At 36.7% G+C, this 26,253-nt stretch overlaps 1 protein-coding gene and 1 non-coding gene across 2 annotated transcripts in view; one reads left to right on the forward strand and one right to left on the reverse strand.

Moving 5' to 3' along the window:
* WNK3 (WNK lysine deficient protein kinase 3) overlaps positions 1–26,253 on the forward strand; it is a 182,932-nt gene that overhangs the window by 39,393 nt on the left and 117,286 nt on the right. Inside the window, exon 2 of the mRNA XM_057718521.1 lies at positions 365–1,018. Coding sequence (XP_057574504.1) covers positions 482–1,018 — 537 coding nt within the window. The 5' untranslated portion in view covers positions 365–481. The remainder of the gene's footprint in view (positions 1–364; positions 1,019–26,253) is intronic.
* LOC130842764 (small nucleolar RNA SNORD52) lies at positions 15,834–15,901 on the reverse strand. Its single transcript, XR_009050558.1, has one exon. It is a non-coding gene; the product is annotated as a small nucleolar RNA SNORD52 (small nucleolar RNA).

The raw sequence follows: 26,253 nt of genomic DNA on the forward strand, positions 1-26,253 counted from the left end.
CACGGGCTCAGTTGCTCTGTGGCATGTGGGATCTTCCCGGACCAGGGCTCGGACCCGTGCCCCCTGCATTGGCAGGCAGATTCTTAACCACTGCGCCACCAGGGAAGTCCTAGAACTAGATTTCTAACCAATGTTCATGCAGTATGAAGACTTATTGAGCTATATGTCAAGAAGTCTGTTAGGCACTGAGGACTGAAGTGGTAAACAAGATAAGACACAGTCCCTGGAGTCTGCTGGTTGCTAAGATTGGACAGAAAAAGAACAAACTTCTTATTAAGAAAAAAGGGATTAAACAGTCAGGTGACTTTTCTCCTTAATGATTTCCTTGTGGGGTGATTTTAACATATCCATTTTTCCCCTTCAGGTTGCTATGGAGATATATGACCACATAAAAGGAATTCCATTCTGATAATTCTGATACCTGAGATGCAACTGGACTGAAAAGTGGAACAGGAAAAATTTTAGTGCCAACTTAATTACAATGGCTACTGATTCAGGGGAGCCAGCTAGCACAGAAGATTCTGAGAAACCTGATGGAGTTTCATTGGAAAACAGAGTTCCTCAGGTTGCAGCAACTTTGACAGTGGAAGCTAGACTAAAGGAGAAAAACAGTACCTTCTGTGCTTCTGGAGAAACTATAGAAAGGAAGAGATTCTTTCGAAAGAGTGTTGAGATGACAGAAGATGACAAAGTTTCTGAAGCTTCCTCCAAAGATGAGAGAATAAAGACTACAACAAATATTCCAAGAGTAGAAAAGCTTCCTACAAATGTGCAAAGAGGCGGACAAGAAGTTAAATACGAGCAGTGTTCAAAGGGAATGTCAGAATCCTCAAAAGATTGTTTCAAGGAGAAAAATGAAAAGGAAATGGAAGAAGAAGCAGAAATGAAAGCTGTAGCTACTTCTCCTAGTGGCAGGTTCCTGAAATTTGATATAGAGCTGGGAAGAGGAGCATTTAAAACAGTATATAAAGGACTGGACACTGAAACATGGGTTGAGGTTGCTTGGTGTGAGCTGCAGGTGGGTATATAATCTTGATTTTAATAAATTTTAAGTGATCCATCAGGATTAAAATGTATCATGGATTAAAATAAAATGAAGGACTTGTCCCCACATCCCTGAAATTATGCTCCTTTCTTAGATCCTCTTAGGAGCTCATGTCAAACTTTTTTTTTTCCTGTTATTTTCCCCTCTGTTTTAAAAGGAAAAAGTCTATTCAGGCTTTATTTGGGGAAATGCTCCTAATTTATAAACCGTAGGAAATTCCTGAAACTCTTAATGTCTCATTTTGAAAACTTTTAGTGAATGTATGCCTTATGATTTTTTTTAATTAATTAATTAATTTACTGGCTGCATTGGGTCTTTGTTGCTGCACAGGGGCTTTCTCTAGTTGTAGAGGTGAGTGGGGGCTACTCTTCATTGTGGTGCATGGGCTTCTCATTGCGGTGGCTTCTCTTGTTGTGGAGCACGGGCTCTAGGCGTGCGGGCTTCAGTAGCTGCGGCACACGGGCTCAATAGTTGTGGCTCACAGGCTCTAGAGCACAGGCTCAATGGTTGTGGCGCACAGACTTAGTTGCTCTGTGGCATGTGGTATCTTCCTGGGGCAGAGATCGAACCCATGTCCCCTGCATTGGCAGGAGGATTCTTAACCACTGCATTACCTAGGAAGTCCATGAGATTTTTTGAGAGTGTCATATGTTAGGGATATATTCAGTATAATAATTTCCCATTTCTCTTTTTCTTTCAACAAATTTGGGGATTCATGTGCTGTTTTTAGAACAGGAAATGCTTTTCTTGCTTCTTTGAGGGGTTCTAGTAATATAAACTCCTCCCTATGCCTCTGAGTTTAACTTAGAGAGGATCTTTGGAAGAAATAATCACCAGAATCTACTAAGATTAGTCACCTGGAATGTTGTTTAGGAGGGAGAGGTGAAAGCATCAGGAGAATAGTTGAATTACCTAGATATTTGGTTCCATAATAAATGTTTTTATGGTACTTTTAACTAATGAAGGACTAAACGGAGGCAGAACATCATAGAAAAGGTTATAATAGGAATAGTTTGACAGATGTAACATAAGGAAAACCTTTGTGACCTCAGTTAGCTCATGGGAAAAGGTCAGTGTTCACAAGAGATGTTTGAAATTAAGATCAAATAAAGCCAATCACTAAGTACAGGTTTTGTTGTTCAGATTCCAGTGGTCTCTGTGGATGTGTATGTATGTACCATGATTTCACCTATTCTGAATTTGTTACAGGTTGCCATTTAGATAGGTTGAAATTTAGTCTTGGTCCTTGCATTTCTAGGAAGCTTTCTGTTTCCAAACTTTACTCTGTTTAAAAGTCAATGTTTGCTTTGTATGCAGATTCAGAAGTGTATTGTCAGAGACTCAGATTCTGTAAGTCTGGGGTAGGATGCAAGACTGCAATTTTAACAAGCTTTGGAAGTGCTTTGAGCGTAGGAAGTTCCTTGAAGACTCTTTGGAATGCAAGTTACCTAGCAGTCAAGCAATTCTAGTAGTTCTTGAAAGGTGTGTGCATGTGCTGTACGGGGTTTGCTTGATTTTCTTCTCACCTCCTTTTTACACTTTAAGAATTTTATGGTAAGTTCTGTGTCACAGTAGGAATATTAGATACTGCAAGTAAACAAACATTAAGATCGCCTAAAATTATGCTACTTTGAGGATGCTTTAAAGATTTTAGTATATATCTTTATGGACTCTTTCTTTTGCATAAATATATATATGACTATATGTGCCCCCATGGAATCGTACTGTAAGGTTTGAACAAAACTTTTTTTTTAACTTATCATGAACATCTTTTCATTACTGGTAACTGTACATTTATATCATTATTTTTAATAGATGCCGTTATAAGGTATTTAATCAGTTCTCTATTGTAGATTTTTCTCCAATATTTCACTGTTATAACCATGGTTGTGATCAGTATCCTTGCATATATATGTTGAAAGTTATATAAATTTTAATTTAATCTCTGCATTGTGATTTCAGTAACACATCTTTTTTGAGAATGGAGGGCCACAAAATGTAAAATATTTACTGTCTGGTCTTTTGTTGTTATTGTCATTTGCTTTTTTCTTCCAGTTTTATTGAGATATAATTGACATATAATACTGTGTAAGTTTAAGGTGTACAGCATAATGATTTGACTTACATACATCATGAAATGATTATCACAATAAGTTTAGTGGATATCGTCTCAGATACAAAATTAAATAGAAAAAAATATTTTTTCCTTGTGATGAGAACTCTTAGGATATACTCCCTTAATTTTCTTAGATAACAGTAGTGTTAATTATCTTTATCATGTTGTACATTACATCTCTAGTACTTATTTATCTTACAAATGGAAGTTTGTATCTTTTGACTGCCGTAACACTCATCTTTTAGTGATATTCTATTTGTAAATGGGGGGAGATAGTTTCCATTCACTTGGACACATAGTGAAGATATGTCAAATATTTTGCAAATTGTGTACTTTGGCTATACTAAAGAATGTTTAGGCAAAATTTGAAAATATTTTAGTGGTAGGAACTGCCTAAGGGAATACCTTCTATTATTCACCTGTGGAAAGATTGAAAGATCCCATAAGGTCTTACTACTCTAAGTATAGTCTCTGGACCAGCAGCATGGATATCATCTGGGGACTTGGAGCTACAGGTTCCTAGGCTTCATCCCAGACCTGTAGAATCAGAATCTACCTCTTAATAACATCTGCAGGTGATTTGTATGCACAGTAGAGCTTGAAAAGCACTGAAATAAGGGACCAATTCCAAGAGTTAGCTGAATCAGAGGAGGAATTCCCTTAATACACCAACATAAGTTTTATATTATATCGTATGTACTGATTCCTGGCATCCACTCCAGAATTTCTAAATTGGAATCTCTAGGAGGTGGGGCCCAGGAACTAACTTACTTACTCGCTTACTTACTTACTTACTTTATTTATTTATTTTTTCTGCTCCCAAAATTAATTTCTTTCTTTCCTTTTTTCTTTTTCTTTTTCTTTTTCTTTCTTTCTTTCTTTTTCTTTCTTTCTTTCTCTTTCTTTCTTTCTTTCTTTCTTTCTTTCTTTCTTTCTTTCTTTCCTCTTTCTTTCTTTCTTTCTTTCTTTCTTTCTTTCTTTCTTTCAGAACTTTTATTGAGATATAATTGACATACAATAAACTGCATATTTTTAAAGTATACAATTTGATTTTTTTTCTTATTAGTAATGTATATATGGCAATCCCAATCTCCCAATTCATCCCACCCCAACCCCCCCAACTTTCCCCACTTGGTGTCCATATGTTTGTTCTCTACATCTGTGTCTCTACTTCTGCCTTGCAAACTGGTTGATCTGTACCATTTTTCTAGATTCCACATATATGCATTAATATATATTTGTTTTTCTCTTTCTGACTTACTTCATTCTCTATGACAGTCTCTAGGTCCATCCATGTCTCTACAAACATCTCAATTTCATTCCATTTTACAACTAATATTCCATTGTCTTATTTATATTTTTATGAAGTTTTATTTTAGTATTATTATTTTTTGGCTGCACCATGCGGCTTGTGGGATCTTAGTTCCCCAATCAGGGATCGAACCCAGGGCCCCTGCAGTGGAAGTGCAAGTCCTAACCACTGGACTGCCAGGAAATTCCCCCCAGGAACTTACTTTTCAAAGTTCTCCAGGTAATTGAATATATAGCCAGATTTGAGGATCTCTCATGTGGAGCAAATGTAAATTTTAATTTATAAAGATAAAGTACATTGTAATTTACACAAAGAACAACAATTGCAATTTTCTATTCTGAAAGGAATATCAGAATTAGTGGACTTAGTTGATACAATTTTTGGATATCATGTCATTTTCTGCATATTTGGAATTAGGAAAAACTAACTTATTTAGAATACCAGAAGGATAAGGGCATCATCTTTTAATTACTTTCCTGTGAGTACTATGCAGTTTGTAATATACAATTTCTCATATTTTTTCCTTAAAGTCTTATGCTTTATTATTATTTTTTTAAAGCTCTTTATTGGAGTATAATTGCTTTACACTATTGTGCCAGTTTCTGCTGTACAACAAAGTGAATCAGCTGTATTTATACGTATATCCCCATATCCCCTCCCTCCTGCGACTCCTTCCCACTCTCCCTATCCCACCCCTCTAAGTTATCACACATCATTGAGTTGATCTCCCTGTGTATGCAGCAGCTTCCCACTGGCTATCTATTTTACATTTGGTAGTGTGTATATGTCAATGCAACTCTCTCACTTCGTCCTTTATTATATAATTAAGCAATTTTTTTGAAAAACATCCCAGTGAGCAGTTTAAATGTTTAAATTAATCTAGATTCTTTCCCAACCTGTTTATATATGTGTGTGTATAATATATAAAATTGGTGTGTCTATACTTTTGTCTTGTTATCAATTTGATATGTATTTTCTATTTATTAACATCATTAAAATATATAAACTATATTTTATTGCATACACACCACCTCTTAATTTTCTCCCCTGAAATTTGGCAGTTCTTTTCTTTTTTTAAAATTTTATTTTTGCATGTTTGATATGAAATGCACAGCTCATGAGAAGGTTTTTATACCTTTTTCTCTTGATGGCATTTCCCCCTATTGTAGATATTTGAGCCTTGTGTAACAATTCTTAAAAGCCTCATATGCATATATTTAGAATACATGGCCTTTAGGGCAGTGCAAAGAACCAGGAGAGACAGATTTTATTGCTGATATTTGACTTTGAGAATGTTTTAAAACAAACACCCTTTGATGATGTGGGTCAGATTTAGGATTTGGCCATAAACATCTGCATTTCAACAGTTTGTCATATTTTATGGTTTTCATAATTGGATTTCTTTAATGCATTAGTGGAAAGACTTTGACCTGTTGTTCTTTGTAAAGAACTTGTAAATTACTTGGTAATTATTTGGTAAATTGGTAAATTTACTGTGAGTGAGGGCTGTCAGTCATGCTTTTTATTTAGAAGACTTTTAGTTCATGATGTTGAAAGACCTGGTCAGATGTTACTGAAAGGCCTGTTTACTAACTTTTAGAAGGAGTCAATCAAAAGAATTTGTAATAGTTTTCTTCTCCACTAAGAACTTGAAAATCAACAACACTTTTCTTTTACACATAGAAACAAAACCAGTTTTTGCTTTACTTCTGCTACTATGCTTGTCATTTGTTTTCTTGATGGGACTGAGTTTTCATATAATGGGGCTATTTTCCAATTGAAGGAACATCATAGATATGTAAAATTTTTTATTTGTTTCTAAAATGTATTTGAGTGTGTTTGTAATAAGCTTCACTGTGGGGTCAATTCTGTGATTGTGTGATTTTCACGGTAATTAAACAGACCTTATTTAAGTAGCATCTAACAACTAGACCTCTAACAAGTCAGCTGAAGTCTCTGAACTGAACCAAAAACGGCACTGAAAAGAAAGATTAAGAAAAAGACATAGTTGACTGTAGCAGGTTAATGTGTTGTGAGCATTCTAATACACTTTGAATATATTCCAAGCAATGCAGTAGAAGTAACAGTTTAAAGATCTGTATTTACATGCCTAAAGTATCTATCAAAATTGTGGAGAAAGTTGTTTCTGTTTTATTTTAATTTATCAAATAAAAACACTTTGGGGAGAAGTATATTTTTAGGCAGCCCTACATTTACTTATGAAATTAGAATTAGATAATAATGTGAAAATAGCTGAATTTCTAATAAAGGAAAAAGTAGTTAAAAAATATATGCTAGAATTTCTGTTTCTGAATAAATATTGTTGTCCAAAGTAGTCACTCTGGGATATTTTTGCTCTTAAAATATTTTTGTTATGACCCTTTTGGAAGTGTTTCCAGATTCTGTTGGAGCTACACAAGAAAATGCTTCATTTACATATAATAACACCCTAAATGGTGTTATTCAGTTTTAATTTCCCACTGTCTTCATCAGACCCTGCCCTCATAGGCAAAGAATGATTGCATTGAAAGGAGGAGGGATAAAACTTGCTTAAATATGTATGTTCTAGTTTCTTTGTTTAAAAGCCAGTCACGTAACTTTATTAAGTATAAACCAAAGACAGATGTTTTCATAAAATGACAATGGGTGGGAGTGGCAGGAGACAGACTTGGTCTGGGAAATATCATTAATTTTCCCAGTTAGTTCATTAATTTTCTCAGTTCAGTGAGTTAGTTTTGAGCTATCTGCTTGATAGATAACAAATTGATACATCTAGCTGGCTGAATAATTGCACCCTTGGAACCTATATATATGTAACAGTAACATTGTGAAATGGATTTTGTAGGTGGGGTTAAAGATTTTGTGATGGGTGGATTATCCTGGATTATCTGGGTGGGCCCAGTGTAATCACAGGGGTCCTTTTGAGAGGAAAGATGGCCATTAGTCAGAAGGAGATCTGACAATGGAAGCTCAGGTTGGAGTGATAGGAATGTGGGCAACCTCTAAAAGCTGGGAAAGGCAAGGAAACAGATTGTTCCCTAGAGTGTACAGAAAGAACACAGCCTTGTCAACACCTTGATTTTAGTTGAGAGAGGCTCATTTGGACTTTTGATCTCTAAATTTGTGGTAATTTGTTGTAGCAGCAATATGAAATAATACAGTACACACAGCTGTCATTCATTCATTTGTTCATTCATTCAACAAATATTCAGTACCTACAATGTACCAGAGCTGTGCTAAGTGCTAGGGACATAATAGGGAGAAGGGGCAGACACAGGGTCCATTTTCATAAAGCTTATAGTAGAGGGAGTATAGCCAGTAAGAAGAAGACTGGAGATTGGAATTAGTAAAAAGATGAAAGGGCTATTAAATATAGATTTGTTTGAAAGAAATCGTAGGGTTGGAAACAGCAAGCAACAGGGATACTACTCGTTTACTACTTAGTTTTCTTTTTCATTTTGAGATAATTTGCTATAACAATAGTTGCAAAGATGTTGAATAGTATAGAAGTTCCTGTATGTCCTTTACTCACTTTCCCCTTATGCTAACATTTTAACCAGAGAACATTTATCAAAACATAAGAAATTAATATTAGTACAATACTATTAACTAAAATACAGAACTTGTTTGAATTTCACCAGTTTTTCTACCTGTGTTTTTTTTTCAGTGGTATCCAGTTCAGGATCCCACATTGCATGTAGTTATTATGTCCCTGTAGTCTCTCCCAATCTGAGACAGTTCTTCAATCTTTCCTTATTTTTCATGACTTTGAACTTTTTTTTTCTTTTTTTTTCATGATCTTGAACTTTTAATGAGTACTGCTCAGTTAGTTTGTAGAGTGTTCTTAGCAAAATAGCAGGTACATGATGTTGATATGGATTACTGGTTATGATAACCTTCATCATTTTGTTAGGGTGGTGTCTGATAGGTATTCTCTATTGTAAATTAATATTTTCCATTTGTAGATTAATAAATATCTTGGGAGTAGATACTTTGAGACTACGCAAATATCTGTTTCTTCTCAGACTTTCTCTGTTTATTTTGGCATCCATTGGTGTATTTTGCCTGTAATAAGTTTTACTCTAGTGTTCTAATGGTGATTTTTCAATTTCCCACATTCCTTCTACATTTATTTATTTATTAAAGAACTTTTATTGAGATATACTTCACGTACAATAAACTGCATATATGTCTTTTTTTTCTTTTCTTTTCTTTCTTTCTTTTTTTTTTTTTTTTGAGACGGGGTCTCGCTATGTTGCCCAGGCTGGAGTGCAGTGACTATTCACAGGCGCGATCCCACTACTGATCAGCACGGGAGTTTTGACCTGCTCCGTCTCCGACCTGGGCCGGTTCACCCCTCCTTAGGCAACCTGGCGGTCCCCCGCTCCCGGGGGGTCACCATATTGATGCCGAACTTAGTGCGGACACCCGATCGGCATAGCGCACTGCAGCCCAGAACTCCTGGGCTCAAGCGATCTTCCTGCCTCAGCCTCCCGAGTACCTGGGACTACAGGCGCGCGCCACCGCGCCCGGCTAAACTGCATATATTTAAAGTGTACAATTTGATATTTTTTTCTTATTAGTAATGGCAATCCCATTCTCCCAGTTCATCCCACCCCCTCCCTGCTTTCCCCACCTTGGTGTCCATATGTTTGTTCTCTACATCTGTGTCTCTATTTCTGCCTTACAAACCAGTTGTTCTGTACCATTTTTCTAGATTCTGCATATATGCATTAATATACAATAAACAATAACATTAATATACAATATTTGTTTTTCTCTTTCTGCCTTACTTCACTCTGGCAGTCTCTAGGTCCATCCATGTCTCTGCAAATATCCCAATAGCGTTCCTTTTTACTGCTGAGTAATATTGCATTCTATATAGGTACCACATCTTCTTTATCTGTTCATCTGTTGATGGACATTTAGGTTGCTACCATGTCCTGGCTATTGTAAATAGTGCTGCAATGAACATTGGGGTGCATGTGTCATTTTGAATTATGGTTTTCTCTGGGTATATGCCCAGTAGTGGGATTGTTGGGTCATATCGTAATTCTCTTTTTAGTATTTCAAGGAACCTCCATACTGTTCTCCACAGTGGCTGTATCAATTTACATTCCCACCAACAGCGCAAGAGGGTTCCCTTTTCTCCACACCCTGCATTTATTGTTTGTAGATTTTCTGATGATGCTCATTCTAACCAGTGTGAGGTGATACCTCATTGTAGTTTTGATTTGCATTTCTCTAAGAATTAGTGATGTGGAGCAGCTTTTCATGTGCCTCTTGGCCATGTGTATGTCTTCTTTGGAGAAATGCCTATTTAGGTCTTCTGCCCATGTTTTGATTGCATTGCTTGTTTTTTGTTTTTTTTTTTTTGATATTGAGCTGGATGAACAGTTTATATATTTTGGAGATTAATCCTTTGTCTGTTGATTTGTTTGCAAATATTTTCTCCCATTCTGAGGGTTGTCTTTTCGTCTTGCTTATACTTTCTTTTGCTGTGCAAAAGCTTTTAAGTTTCATTAGATCCCACTTATTTATTTTTGTTTTTATTTCTGTTACTCTAGGAGGTGGGTCAAAAAAGATCTTGCTGTGATTTATGTCGAAGAGTGTTCTTCCTATGTTTTCCTCTAGGAGTTTTATAGTGTCTGGCCTTACATTTAGGTCTTTAATCTATTTTGAGTTTATTTTTGTGTCTGGTGTTAAGGAGTGTTGTAATTTCATTCTTTTACATGTAGCTGTCCAGTTTTCCCAGCACCACTTATTGAAGAGGCTGCCTTTTCTCCATTGTACATCCTTGGCTCCTTTGTCATAGATTAGTTGACCATAGTTTATCTCTGGGCTTTCTGTCCTGTTCCATTGATCTATATTTCTGTTTTTGTGCCAGTACCATGTTGTCTTGCTTACTGCAGCTTTGTAGTACAGTCTGAAGTCAGGAAGTCTGATTTCCTCCAGCTCCATTTTTTTCCCTCAAGATTGCTTTGGCTATTCGGGTTCTTTTGTGTCTCAATACAAATTTTAGGATTTGTTTGTTCTAGTTTTGTGAAAAATGCCATTGGTAATTTGATAGGGATTGCATTGAATTTGTAGATTACTTTGGGTAGTATAGTCATTTTCACAATGTTGATTCTTCCAATCCAAGGACATGGTGTATCTCTCCATCTGTTTGTGTCATCTTTGATTTCTTTCATCAGTGTCTTATACTTTTCTGAGTACAGTTCTTTTACCTCCTTGGTTAGGTTTATTCCTAGGTATTTTATTCCTTTTGTTGCAATGGTGAATGGATTGTTTCCTTAATTTCTCTTTCTGATCTTTCGTTGTTAATGTATAGGAATGCAAGAGATTTCTGTGTGTTAATTTTGTACCCTGCAACTTTACCGAATTCATTGATTAGCTCAAGTAGTTTTCTGGTGGCATCTTGAGGATTTTCTGTGTGTAGTATCATGTCATCTGCGAACAGTGACAGTTTTACTTCTGCTTTTGCAATTTGCATTCCTTTGATTTCTATTTCTTCTCTGATTGCTGTGGCAAGGACTTCCAAAACTATGTTGAATAGTAGTGGCGAGAGTGGACATCCTTGTCTTGTTCCTGATCTTAGAGGGAATGCTTTCTGTTTTTCCCCATTGAGAATGACATTTGCTGTGGGGTTGTCATATATGGCCTTTATTATGTTGAGGTAGGTTCCCTCTATGCCCACCTTCTAGAGAGTTTTTATCATAAATGGGTTTTGAATTTTGTCAAAAGATTTTTCTGCGTCTATTCAGATGATCACATGGTTTTTATTTTTCAATTTGTTAATATGGTGTATCACATTGATTGATTTGCATTTATTGAGGAATCCTTGCATCCCTGGGATAAACTCCACTTGATCATGGTGTGTGATCCTTTTAAAGTGTTGTTGGATTCTGTTGGGTAGTATTTTGTTGAGGATTCTTGCATCTAAATTCATCAGTGATGTTGGTCTGTAATTTTCATTTTTGTAGTATCTTTGTCTGGCTTTGGTATCAGGGTGATGGTGGCCTCACAGAGTGAGTTTGGGAGTGTTCCTTCCTCTGCGATTTTTTGGAAGAGCTTGAGAAGGATAGGTGTTAGCTCTTCTCTAAATGTTTGAGAAAATTCACCTGTGAAGCCATCTGATCCTGGACTTTTGTTTGTTGGGAGACTTTTAATCACAGTTTCAATTTCATTACTTGTGATTGGTCTGTTCATATGTTCTATGTCTTCCTGATTCAGTCTTGGAAAGTTATACCTTTCTAAGAATCTATCCATTTCATCCAGGTTGTCCATTTTATTGGCATATAGTTGCTTGTAGTAGTCTCTTATGGTGCTTGTTATTTCTGCGGTGTCTGTTGTAGCTTCTCCTGTTTCATTTCTAATTTTATTGATTTGAGTCCTCTCCCTCTTTTTCTTGATGAGCCTTGCTAGAGGTTTATCAATTTTATCTTCTCAAAGAAGCAGCTTTTAGTTTTATTGACCTTTGCTATTGTTTTCTTTATTTCTATTTCATTTATTTCTGCTCTGATCTTTATGATTTCTTTCCTTCTACTAACTTTGGGTTTTGTTTGTTCTTCTTTCCATAGTCTCCTTAGGTGTAGGGTTAGATTGTTTATTTGGGATTTTTCTTGTGTCTTGAGGTAGGATTGTATTGCTATAAACTTCCCTCTTAGAACTGCCTTTGCTGCATCCCATAAGTTTTATATCATTGTGTTTTCATTGTCATTTGTCTCTAGGTATTTTTTGATTTCCTCTTTGATTTCTTCAGTGATCTCTTGGTTATTTAGTAGCGTATTGTTTACCCTCCATGTGTTTGTGTTTACAGTTTTTTTTTCCTGTAATTCTCTTCTAATCTCATAGCATTGTGGTTGGAAAAGATGCTTGATACGATTTCTATTTAATTTTCTTAAATTTACCAAGGCTTGATTTGTGACCCCAAACATGATCTATCCTGGAGAATGTTCCGTGTGCACTTGAGAAGTAAGTATAATCTGCTGTTTTTGGATGCAATGTCCTATAAATATCAATTAAATCTAGCTGGTCTTTTGTGTCATTTGAAGCTTTTGTTTCCTTATTAATTTTCTGTGTGAATGATCTGTCCATTGGTGTAAGTGTGTTGTTAAAGTCCCCCACTATTATTGTGTTACTGTTAATTTCCTCTTTTATAGTTGTTAGCATTTGCCTTATGTATTGAGGTGCTCCTATATTGGATGCATATGTATTTATAATTGTTATATCCTCTTCTTGGCTTGATCCCTTGACCATTATGTAGTGTCCTCTCTTGTCTCTTGCAATATTTTTTTATTTTAAAGTCTATTTATCTGATATGAGTATTACTACTCCAGTTTTCTTTTGATTTCCATTTGCATGGAATATCTTTATTCATCCCCTCACTTTCAGTCTGTATGTGTCCCTAGGTCTGAAGTGGGTCTCTTGTAGACAGCATATATGTGGGTCATGTTTTTGTATCCATTCAGCCAGTCAGTGTCTTTTGGTTGGAGAATTTAGTCCATTTACATTCAAGGTAATTAATGATATGTATGTTCCTATTACCATTTTCTTAATTGTTTTGTTTTTGTTTTTGTAGGTCCTTTTCTTCCCTTGTGCTTCCCTCTTAGAGAAGTTCTTTTAGCATTTGTTGTAGGGCTGGTTTGTTTGTGCTGAACTCCCTTAGCTTTTGCTTGTCTGTAAAGCCTTTTATTTCTCTGTCAAATCTGAATGAGATCCTTGCTGGGTAGAGTGCTCTTGGTTGTAGGTTCTCCCCTTTCATGTCTTTATTTTTTTTATCTTTATTGGAGTATAATAGCTTTACACTGTTGTGCCAGTTTCTGCAGTACAAGAAAGCAAATAAGCTGTATTTATACATATATCCCCATATCCCCTCCCTTTTGAGCCTCCCTCCTACCCTCCCTATCCCACCCCTCTAGGTCATCAGTAATCACTGAGTTGGTCTCCCTGTTTTAGGCAGTTGCTTCCCACTAGCTGTCTGTTTTACATTTGGTAGTATATAAATGTCAGTACTACTCTTTCACTTTGTTCCAGCTTCTCCCCCCACCCCCATGTCCTCAAGTCTGTTCTCTACATCTGCATCTTTATTCTTTTCTCTCTCACTGAGTTCATCAATACCATTTTTTAAGATTCCATATATATGTGTTAGCATATGGGATTTGTTTTTCTCTTTCTGACTTACTTCACTCATATGACAGACTCTCACTACATCCACCTCACTACAAATAACTCCCTTTCATCACTTTAAATATATCTTGCCAGTCACTTCTGGCTTGCAGAGTTTCTGCTGAGAAATCAGCTGTTAACCTTATGGGAGTTCCCTTGTATATTATTTGTTGTTTTTCACTTTTTGCTTTTAATCATTTTTCTTTGTCTTTGTTATCAGTTTGACTACTATGTGTCTTGGCATGTTTCTCCTTGGGTTTATCCTGCCTGGGGCTCTCTGCACTTCTTGAAATTGAATGGCTATTTCCTTGACCATGTTAGGGAAGTTTTTGACTATAGTCCACTCAAATATTTTCTCGGGTCCTTTGTCTCTCTATTCTCCTCTGGGACCCCTGTAATGTGAATGTTGGTGCGTTTAATGTTGTCCCAGAGGTCTCTGAGACTGTCCTCAATTCTTTTCATTTTTTTTCTTTATTCTGGTCTGTGGTACTTATATCCACCATTCTATCTTTCAGGTCACTTATCCATTCTTCTGTCTCAGTTATTCTGCTATTTGTTCCTTCTAGTGTATTTTTCATTTCAGTTATTGTATTGCTTATGTCTGTTTGTTTGTCCTTTAATTCTTCTAGGTCTCTGTTAAACTTTTCATGCATCTTTTCGATCTTTGCATCAGTCTTTTTTCAAAGTCCTGGATCATCTTCACTATCATTATTCTGAATTTTTTTTTCTGGAAGGCTGCCTGTCTTCACTTCATTTAGTTGTTTCTCTGGGGTTTTATCTTGTTCCTTCATCTGATACAAAGTCCTCTGCCTTTTCATTTTCTCTGTCTTTCTGTTGCTGTGGTTTTTGTTCCACAGGCTGCAGAAGTATAGTTCTTGATACTGCTGTTTGCCTTCTGGTGGATGAGGCTATCTAAGAGGCTTGTGCACACTTCCTGGTGGGAGGGACTGGTGGTGTGTAGGGCTGGGTGTTGCTTTAGTGGGCAGAGCCCAGTAAAACTTTAATCCACTTGTCTAACAATGGGTGGGGGCTGCGTTCCCACCCTGTTGGTAGTTTGGCCTGAGGCCACCTCGCACTGGAGCTTGCAGGCTCTTTGCTGGGGCTAATGGTGGACTCCGGAATGCCAATGAGCAGTTCTCAGAATCCCCACCGCCAGTGTCCCCGTCTCCGCAGTGAGCCACAGCCACCCCCTCACCTCTGCAGGTGACCCTCCAACACCAGCAGGTAGGTCTGGTTCAGTCTCCTATGGGGTTATTGCTCTTTCCCCCGGGTCCTGGTGCACCCACTACTTTTTGTGTGCCCTCCAAGAGTAGAGTCTCTGTTGCCCTCAGTCCTGTGGAAGTTCTGCAGTCAAATCCCGCTGGCCTTCAAAGTCTGATTCTCTGGGGATTTCTCCTCCTGTTGCCAGACCCCCAGGTTGGGAAGTCTCACTTGGGGCTCAGAACCCTCACTCCAGTGGGTGGACTTTTGTGGTAGAACTGTTGTCCAGTTTGTGAGTCGCCCACCCAACGGTTATAGGATTTGATTTTATCGCCATTGCTCCCCTCCTACCATCTCATTGTGGCTTCTCCTTTGTCTCTGGTTGTGGAGTGTCTTTTTTGGTGAGTTCCAGTGCCTTCCTGTTAATGATTGTTCAGCAGTTAATTGTGATTCTGGCACTCTTGCAAGAGGGAGTGAGTGCACGTCCTTCTACTCTGCCATCTTGAATCATCTCCTTCTACGTTGATTAATTGGGCTCTTAGTTTTATGTGGTCTCTTCCTAAGTATGACTGTTAAGTTTCTGAAAACCCAACAATCAGGAAATTTGTGGTTGAGGAACTTTAGTATATCTTATTAATAATGGTATCATACACTTTTGCATTTATCAAAATTAATATTAATTGAGCACTTATGCAAGTACTTAATTTGAATATTTTATTTAATCTTGCAATAGTTTTATGAGGTAGGGATGATTAGTTTTCAGGTGGTAGAAGTAAGGTTTAGATACATTAAGTAACTTGCCCAAAGGGGTAGAGCAGGGATTTATATTCCATCATTTATATATATAAAACACTTAAATAGATGGTTTAAGAATTTCCTCCTCATTACTTATTTGAGCAGATCACTCTTTCATGTTTTTAACCATTTTACATCAAGTGAGTTTTTAAATGGACATTTTTTAAAAATAAGATCCCCCCTCCCCCCCCGCAAATGAGTTAGAACTTAATTTTGGACATCAGGACCAGCGTCAGAGACTTTAGTCTGAGAAATCATCATCCTTGTAAAATAAGGTTCTTAACATTAAACAAAATGCTGAAGCTCAAGGGGTACTAGTTAATGGTGTCATTTAAGGAAACTGTGGCTTGGGAGCTCTGAGGAACAGTTTCATGGTTGGGTTACCATGGTTATTGAACCAGAGGTGAGGTGGTTGGACACATTGGTGAGACTGACTTGTGCTTACTCAAATGTGTAGATCTAGGATAGAAATTTATTAATTTAGAATGAATTAATGAATTAATTTTACCAGATGTAGTTGTTAAATCATATGCTCTAATTGGTTGTAGGTTAGCTACATGGGGAGCTAAATTATAATCAGAAGCTGGCTTAGTAAGTATAGAGTCAGAACAAAGGAACTAGATGTTCCTGTGTGTCCTGGTAAGACAGTAGACTGACCGAATGAACTGGATGCTCAGGTCCTAACTGGATGAGGACATCCTCTCTATTCGACAATACTGGAAGACAAGTGAACCTGGTTATGTCTGTGGTTCATCCCTCTTTCCGTATATTATCTTGACCACCATCGATGAGCACTTTTCCTTAGGTATTAATACATACCATTGCTGTCTAAAAGTGTTAACATGCTCATATGGCTAAACTGTGATTATTATATGTTGGTTTCTTGATTAATACTTTGATGTTAACTTTTACAAATTATCATTACCCTAATGTGTTTTTATTTCATTTAGTTTTAGTTCTGGGGCGCTACATATATCTCTCCATGGAAAGTGGTTTGTGAATGAGGTATCTGTCATTACTGTGAATGTTGTTTCTGAGAGGCAGAGATTTGAACTAGGAAGTGCTTGGGATTCATAATACAGTAGACCTAAGTTCCAGTTTGCCTGTGCCCGTTAGGTACCTTGGGCAAGATAAGCAGTTTAGCATTTTGGAGCTTTACTTTTTCACTTTAAAAAAATATTTTTATTTTATTTTATTTCATTTTATTTTATTTTAATATTTTTGGCTATGTTGGCTCTTAGTTGCTGCATGTGGGCTTTCTCTAGTTGTGGTGAGCTGGGGCTACTCTTCATTGCAGTGCACGGGCTTCTTAGTGTGGTGGCTAGTCTTGTTGTGGAGCACGGGCTCTAGGCACGTGAGCTTCAGTAGTTATAGCACGCAGTCTCAGTAGTTGTGGCTCACGGGCTCTAGGGTGCAGGCTCAGTAGTTGTGGCACATGGGCTTAGCTGCTCCACGGCATATGGGAGCTTCCCAGACCAGGGATCGAACCTGTGTCCCCTGTGTTGGCAGGCAGATTCTTAACCACTGTGCCACCAGGGAAGTCCCTCACTTTTTAAAAAATTAATTAATTAATTAATTAATCTTATTGGCTGTGTTGGGTCTTTTTTGCTGTGCGCGGGCTTTCTTTTTAGTTGTGGTGAGTGGGGGCTACTCTTCGTTGTTGTGCACGGGCTCCTCATTGCCATGGCTTCTCTTGTTGCAGAGCATGGGCTCTAGGTGCATGGGCTTCAGTAGTTGCAGCACATGGGCTCAATAGTTGTTGCTCACGGGCTCTGAACTGCAGGCTCAGTAGTTGTGGCACATGGGCTTAGTTGCTTCACGGCATGTGGGATCTTCCTGGAGCAGGGATCGAACCCATGTCCCCTGCATTGGCAGGTGGATTCTCAACCACTGCGCCACCTAGGAAGCCCCTCACTTTTTTTAAAAAGAAAAATATAATAAATATTTCTGATATCCGAAAAAAGAAAAAAGAATAACATAATGGGAATTCAGCTTGAGAAATAAAACATTGAGAATTAGAGATAATGCTTATAAAGCATGTGGTACGTGTTTGAGTATTCAATAAAATGTTAGTTATAAAATATTGAGTAACCTCATACTTCCAGAATATTCATTGATATTTAAGAACCATTTTGGAGCCTTCATAGCATTCATCTTTACTTGAACAAGTTATTTTTTTAGCTCTTTATTGGAGTATAATTGCTTTACACTGTTGTGTCAGTTTTTGCTGTACAACAAAGTGAATCAGCTGTATTTATACATATATCCCCATATCCCCTCCCTCCCTCAACTGCTTCCCACCTTCCCTATCCCACCCCTCTAAATCATCACCAATCATTGAGTTGATCTCCCTGTGTTATGCAGCAGCTTCCCACTAGCTTAAGTTATTTTATAATACAGCTTTTATAACGATGTTGATGATTTATTTCTTCTTTCACGTTTGCAGAAACAGCTTCATACAGCCTCTGACCTGGTTCTGTAGTTCACTGTTGGTGTTTGCATGAAGAGACATAGCTAATAAGTCCATAGTTTACCTTTTGGAAACTAAATGCTTCTTATCTTGAATAAATACATATGCATGTTAGTTATGTTGGTATTGTGCCTTGTCTCAGGGGAGGTTTTGTGTACATTTTTAGCATTTCATATATTATAATAGATGAAGTGTTTAGTTAGCATTCATAAAAGGACAGTATTTCTTTTTAAAGAAGTGTGGAGTAGTTGAAATCTATTTGGTAAATTTATATTTGACTTCTATTATATTTATCAGCCATATAAGTTAATATTTATAACACTGAAAATTTGATATTTGATACTTTTTTTGGTGACCTTACTACTAGAGACAGTAGATTTAGGGATCATTTTTGTAGACTATAATTTTCCTGGTTTCTGACTATGTCAACTGCATTAGCTATCACTGCTCTCTAGTTTGCCTTTTGTGGGTCATCATTCCATTTTTGAGTACGAACTCTACTCATTGGCGATGTGTGAAAATTACCTTATCAAAGTGGTTATCATTAATACAGTTGTGGTGTGTGTGTGTGTGTGTGTGTGTGTGTGAGAATCTGTCTGTGTTTAAAGGAGGATTACTATAGTAGCTGAAAACTTTCCTCTGGATTTTGGTGCTAGTTTGACAGGTCTACTTTCCTCTCACTGAGTGAGAAGTAGACCTTTGAAGATCTTGGCCATACCTTTTTAGTGGACTTCACCTCCAGCATTATGTCTGGGACAGCAGTTGTAATTTTGTAAAGTTGTTTACTCTTAATGCTGGCTGCTTTTGATCTATAGGATCAAAGGATAAAGTGGAGTAATTTAGTTTGGTACATGAAAGACTTGTGTTCTGCTAATTTAATCAGAAGGCATCAAAATTTATTCATTATTCTTCAGAGCAGATCTGCTGATCTATCATGAGAGGATGATGCCTAGCTAATTACAGGGACATTTAGGATTTATTAGTCATTTTAGATTAGATAGAAAACCATAAACACTTTGTTTCCAGCTCTCTTCTAAGTTTGCTATTCCTTGCTTTTGTTCTTTGAGTTCCTTAACTCTTTTTTTTTCAGGCTTTAAAAAAAATTGAGATACACTGTAAATTTAAGGTGTACAACTGTTGGTTTGAAACATTCATATATTGCAGTATGATTACTATAGTATCATTAGTTAACACCTTTATCATGTATGTCACATATGTATCATTTCTTTTTTGTGTTGAGGACAGCAAAGATGTAGTGTATTAGCAACTTTGAAGTTTACCATATAGTACTGTTGACTATAATCACTATGCTATATATTAGATCTCTAGAACTTATTTCTCTACTAGTTGTTAAGTTTCTACCCTGAAATAACATTCCCCTACCCTTTAGCCCCTGGTAACTACTATTCTACTCTCTTTCTTTACAAGTTGAGATTTTTAGATTCCACATATAAATGATATCATACAGTATTTATAATTTAGAAGGATATCTGCATACCCATGTTCGTTGCAGCATTCACAGTAGCCAAGATATGGCAACAACCTAAGTGTCTGTCAAAATGTCTGTCAACAGAAGAATGGGTAAAGTAGATGTGATGTATATGTGTATACAATGGAATATTATTCAGCCATGAGAAAGAAGGAAATCCTGCCATTTGTGACAACATGGAAAGACCTTGAAGGCATTGTGCTAAGTGAGATAAGTCAGAGAAAGACAAATACTATATGAGTTCATTAACTCTTTTTTAAAATAAATTTTTATTGTGACAAAATGTACATAGCATAAAATTTACCATTTTAACCATTTTAAATGTACAATTCAGTGTCATTAAGTACGTTCACCCTCACTACCATCCATCTCCAGAACTTTTTCATCATCCCAAACTGAAACTCCCCACTCTTCCCAGCCCCTGGTAACCACTATTCTACTTTCTGTCTCTATGAATTTGTCTCTTCTAGGTATCTCATATAACTGGAATCATACAATATTTGTTCTTTTGTGTCTGGGTTATTTCACTTAGCGTAATGTTTTCAAGATTCATCCATGTTGTAGTATATATAAGAATTTCATTCCTTTTTAAGACTGAACTTGTATGTATATACCACACTTATTTTATCCATTCATCCATTGACAGACATTTATATTATGGCCACCTTTTGGCTGTTGTGAATAACACTGCTATGAATATTAATGTACAAATATATGCTCAAGTCCCTGCTTTTAGTTCTTTTGGTATATACCTAGAAACTGGGATTGCTGGATCATATGATAATTCTGTGTTCAATTTTTTAGGAACTGCCATACTGTTTTCCATAGTGTTCATTTTACATTCCCACCAGCAATGCACAAGGGTTCTATTTACTCCACATCTTTGCCAATACTTGTTATTTTCTGTATGTGTTTTTTTAATAGCCATCCTAATGGCTGTGAAGTGGCATCTCATTCTGGATTTGGTTTGCATTTCTCCAGTGACTGGAGATGTTGAGCCTCTTTTTGTGTGCTTATTCACCATTTGTATTTCTGTTTTGGAAAAATGTCTATTCAGGTCTTTTGCCAGTTTTTGAATTGGGTCGTTGTTGTTGTTGTTGCTGCTGTTGAAGGTGAAGGAAATATGAGGGCAAAAGTACATGAGAGAAGGAATGAGAAATGCATCACAGCCAGCTCTGGAAGAGTAAAAGAATTATAAGAGATTATGTTGTGTACACTTGACAACAAATTTTCCTAACACTTTCATATGAAACATTTCAAATACAGAACAAACTTGAAAATCTTAGTGAGAACATTTGTAATACTTACCATCTAGAGTCTACCTTTCACATTGATAACACATTTTAAATCTTAACTAATGGGTTACTCCTAACCAAATATAAATCCAAAATGTACAGGAGAAAAAGAAGAAAAGTTAAATAGGCCATTTATTAAGAAGGTGTAGAAAGGGGATTTAAGCTCCTTTTTTCCCCCTCTTTGTACCAGGGCAAGGAGCCATCTCAAGAATTTGCAATGCAAAATTGTTTACAATAAAGAAAAGTTGGATCAGTCCAAATGCTCATCAATGGGTGAATGGATAAATTGTGATAGAACTATCTAATGAGATACTGTATAATAGTTAGAGTAAATAAACTAGAACCATACATATCAAAAGACAAATATAAAAAATATAATATTGAGCAAAATAGTTTGCAAAAGGACACATACCATAACCACCTGTGTGTTTTAACACATGTAAAACTATATTACTTATGGATACAAGCAGGTAGTTAAAAATATTCAAAAAACTTGCATGGATTAAAAACCTAATTCAGGTAGTGGTTACTTCTGGAAAGGAAAGAAAGGGGACAGAGTCAAGAAGTGATATATACAGGACTTTATATCTCTAATGTCTTATTAAAATGGAAGCAAATTTGGCAAAATGTTAAAACTCAACAAAGCTCATTGTTATACCTTATTCTTTATGCCTGAATTTTTTTATAATTTAAAAAGAGAAAAAACATGTCAGGAGTAAGTAGATTCAGAGTTTGATTTCTAAGTAACCTTTATTTATTTATTATTTATTTTTAATATTTATTTATTTATTTATTTATTGGCTGTGTTGGGTCTTAGTTTCTGCGCATGGACCCTCTCTAGCTGCAGCAAGTGCGTAGCTACTCTTCCTTGTGGTGCATGGGCTGCTCATTGTGGTGGCCTCTCTTGTTGTGGAGCAAAGGCTCCAGGCATGCAGGCTTCACTAATTGTGGCACATGGGCTTCAGTAGTCATGGCACGCAGGCCCTAGAGCACAAGCTCAGCATTTGTGGCCCACGGGCTTAGTTGCTTCTTGGCATGTGGGATCTTCCCGGACCAGGGATCAAACCCGTGTCCCCTGCATTGGCAGATGGATTCCCAACCACTGTGCCACCAGGGAAGTCCCTCTAAGTAACCTTTAAATGACAAGCTGTTCCGATGTTAAACTATTTAACCCCAATTAATTTTATGAGGCTGGTATAATCTTAATACCAAATCCTTGTATTGTACAAAAAAGAAAACCATTGCTTAATCTCATATATGAATGTAGATATTAAAATCCTTAGTAAAATATTAGCAAATAGAATTCACCAGTCAATCAAAAGAATAATATGCCATAACTAGGTAGGCTTTGTTTTAAGATTTTAAGAATAGTTCTGTATCAGGAACCTATCAATAAACCATATGATCATATCAGTAGGTGCTGAGAAAATGTTTGATAAAATTTAACAGCCACTCCAAATTAAAAAATTAAAAATAAAATAAAAAATAAAAGTAACATAGGAATATAAGGAAATTACTTCAACATGTTAAAATATTTTAACATGTTAAATACTTGTTAAACATGATATTTATTTCATACTTGTTAAACATGTTAAAGTATTTCATTATTTGTGAAAATAAAAACAAAACTTAACATTCTAAGCTATAATAAGGCTATTTTTATTAAAATACAACAAAAGGCAGTGATGACTGTTATCACAGTTATTTTTTTAAAATATTATTTATTTATTTATTTTGGTTGTTGTGCTGGGTCTTAGTTCCAGCAGGCGGGCTCTGTAGTTGTGGCTCAGGGGTTCCTTAGTTGCTGCAGGCAAGCTCCTTAGTTGTGGCTCCAGGGCTCACTGGCTCCTCAGTTGCAGCACATGAACTCTTGGTTGTGGCATGCAAGTGGGATCTAGTTCCCTGACCAGGGATTGAACCTGGGCCCCTTGCATTGGGAGCCTGGAATCTTATCCACTGTGCCACCAGGGAAGTCCCCACAATTATTTTTTCTTCAGATCTTTATTGGAGTATAATTGCTTTACACTGTTGTGCCAGTTTCTGCTGTACAACAAAGTGAATCAGCTGTATTTATCCATATATCCCCATATCCCCCTCCCTCTCGAGCCTCCCTCCCACCCTCCCTATCCCACCCCTCTAGGTCATCACCAAGCTTCGATTTGATCTCCCCGTGCTATGCAGCAGCTTCCCACTAGCCATCTCTTTTACCTTTGGTATTGTATATATGTCCATGCTACTCTCACTTCGTCCCAGTTTCCCCTTCCCACCCTGTGTCCTCAAATCCGTTCTCCATGTCTGTGTCTTTATTCTTGACCTTCCACTAGGTTCATCAGTACCGTTTTTTTTAGATTCCATATATATGCGTTAGCATACAGTATTTTTCTCTTTCTGACTTACTTCACTCTGTATGACAGACTCTAGGTCCATCCACCTCACTACAAATAACTCAATTTCATTCCTTTTTATGGCTGAGTGATATTCCATTGTATATATGTGCCACATCTTCTTTATCCATTCCTCTGTTGATGGACATTTAGGTTGCTTCCATGTCCTGGCTATTGTAAATAGTGCTAGCAGGCGAATTCTTAACCACTGCACCACTAGGGAAGTCCCCAGAATTTTCTAAATAAGGTGAAGGAATTTCATTCTTGCAAAGGAAGGGACTGCTGGTATTGGAGTGTCACTTGCAGAGGCCGGGGTGGGAGGGCGGCTGTGGCTTATCATGTGGATGGGGACACTGGTGGTGAGGGTTCTGGAAAGTACTCATTCACATGTATCTTTTTGAATTGTTGTTTTCTCAGGGTGTATGCCCAGTAGTGGGATTGCTGGGTCATATGGTAGTTCTATTTTTAGTTTTTTAAGGAACCTCCATACTGTTCTCCATAGCCCATAATTAGTTTTTGATATTGTGGGTGTTTCAGCAGAATCAATAAGATAAGAAAGTAAACAGTACAAATGTTGGGAAAGAGATTACTTCATCTCTTCTTGTTGATGATAGAATATAATACTTGGAAAATCTCAGGCTCTAATATCTGCTGTCTAGAAGACCTCTGGAGAGGAAGTTAGAAGGTATAAGATGACAAAGTTGAGGCCCAAACCTTCATTTGTGTACTAACTTTCACAGCAATGATTGCTCCAGACAGCAGAGCCAAGAGTCAAGCCAGAGCCTACCCCACTTGATACCAAAAACAGATAAAGACATTACAAGAAAAGAAAACTATAGACCAACATCCCTTATGAACATAGATGAAAAAATGTTCAGCATAACATTAGCTCATTGAATCCAGTAATATGTTAAAAGAGTAGCAAGTGATGACTGTGTGGAATTTTCCCAGGGATGCAAGGATTGTTCAGCATTTGAATATCAATGTAATTTGACATATTAACAGTTTATAGAGGGAAAGACATGATCATTTCAATAGATGCAGGACAAGCACTTGAAGAAATTCAATATCCATTCATGATAAAAACTCAGCAAACTTGCTATAGGAGGGAACCTCCTTAACCTGGTGAAGGGTATCTATTAAAAAAATGCAACTATTGAAATGGCTAAAAACAGCTGACATCATACTTAATGATGAAATACTGAATGCTTTTTTTCTAAGCATTCATCCCCTAAGGCAGGGATGTCTTCTCTCAACACTTCTGATATGATGCTCTCAACATCATTTTACTGGAAATGCTAGCCATTGAAATAGGGGATGAAAAAGAAATAAAAGAGGACTTCCTAGGTGGTGCAGTGGTTAAGAATCTGCCTGCCAATGCAGGGGACACAGGTTAGATCCCTGCCCCAGGAAAATACCACATGCCATGGAGCAACTAAGCCTGTGCACCACAACTATTGAGCCTGCACTCTAGAGCCCATGAGCCACAGCTGTTGAGCCCATGTGCCACAACTACTGAAGCCCACACACCTAGAGGCTGTGCTCCACAATAAGAGCAGCCACCACAATGAGGAGTCTGCACACCACAATGAAGAGTAGCCCCCGCTTGCTGCAACTAGAGAAAGCCCGTGTGCAGCAATGACGACCCAACACAGCCAATAATAAATAAATAAATTTATTAAAAAAAAGAAATAAAAGAAATGTTGATTGGAAAGGAAGAAATAAAACTGTCTTTACTCACAGATGTCATGATTATCTACATAGCAAATTTCAGTGAATCTAAAAAGAGTACCTGGAACTAATAAGTGATTTTAACAAGGTTGCAGGATACAAAGTTAATATAAAAAATTATCTCTACAGTAGCAATGAATAATTGGAAAATGTAATTTGTAAAAAGTACCGTATGCAGTAGCACCAAAAAATGAAATGCTTAAGTATAAATAACAATGTGTAGAATCTGTATACTGAAAACTAAAAAACACTGTTAAAAGAAATCAAAGATCTAAAGAAATGGTTTGGTTGGTTGGACAACTCACTGTTGTTAAGATGTTCATTCTCTCCATGTGACCTAGAAATTCAAAACAATTATATCAAAATCCCAGCAGGAATTTTTTTAACGTGTTTACAAGCTGATTCTAAAAGTAATATGGAAAGGCAAGGAACTAGAAGAGCTAAAACAACTTTCATAAAGAAGAACAAGTTTGAAGAATTCATGTTAACTGATTTCTAGACTTACTCTAAAAGTGTAGTAATAATATATGTGTGGTATTGGCTGAAAGGTAGACACACAGATCAGTGGAACAGAACAGAGTTCAGAAGTAGACCCAAACAGATATGGTCAAGTGATTTTAAAAAGAAAAATGGTGCAATGGTAATTCAGCATGGGAAGGATGGTCTTTTCAACAAAAGGTGCCATAACAATTGGACATACATATTCAAAAAAATGAACTTTGACCTAACTGTCATACATTATAGAAGATTTAACTCAAAATAAATTATAGACCTAAAAAGTAAAACATAAAACTAAAACTTCTAGAAGAAAACATATGAGAAAACCTTTTTGAATTTTGGTTAGACAGAGTGTTCTTGGATATAATAGTGAAAGCATGATCCATAAAAGAAAAAAATCAATAAATTGGACTTCATCAAAATTAAAATATTTTGCTCTTTGAAAGACACTGTTAAGAGAATGAAAAGACAGTCCACAGACTGGCAGAGAATATTTTCAAATCACATATTTGATAAAGGACTTGTGTTCAGAATTTGTAAAGAACTCTCAAAAATCAGTAACCTAATTTTAAAATGGGCTAAAGATTTGAACAGACATCTCACCAGAGAAGACAGACATATGGCAAGTAAGTGCTTGAAAAGATGCTTACAATCATTAATTGTTAGGGAAAAGGAAATTAAGACCATACTCTGATACTCCCCAGTGCAGCTATTAGAATGGCTAAAACCAACCAAACCAAAAAAACCACC

Source organism: Hippopotamus amphibius, chromosome X (genome assembly GCF_030028045.1).
Source record: "Hippopotamus amphibius kiboko isolate mHipAmp2 chromosome X, mHipAmp2.hap2, whole genome shotgun sequence".
In the NCBI taxonomy this organism is placed as follows: Eukaryota; Metazoa; Chordata; class Mammalia; order Artiodactyla; family Hippopotamidae; genus Hippopotamus; species Hippopotamus amphibius.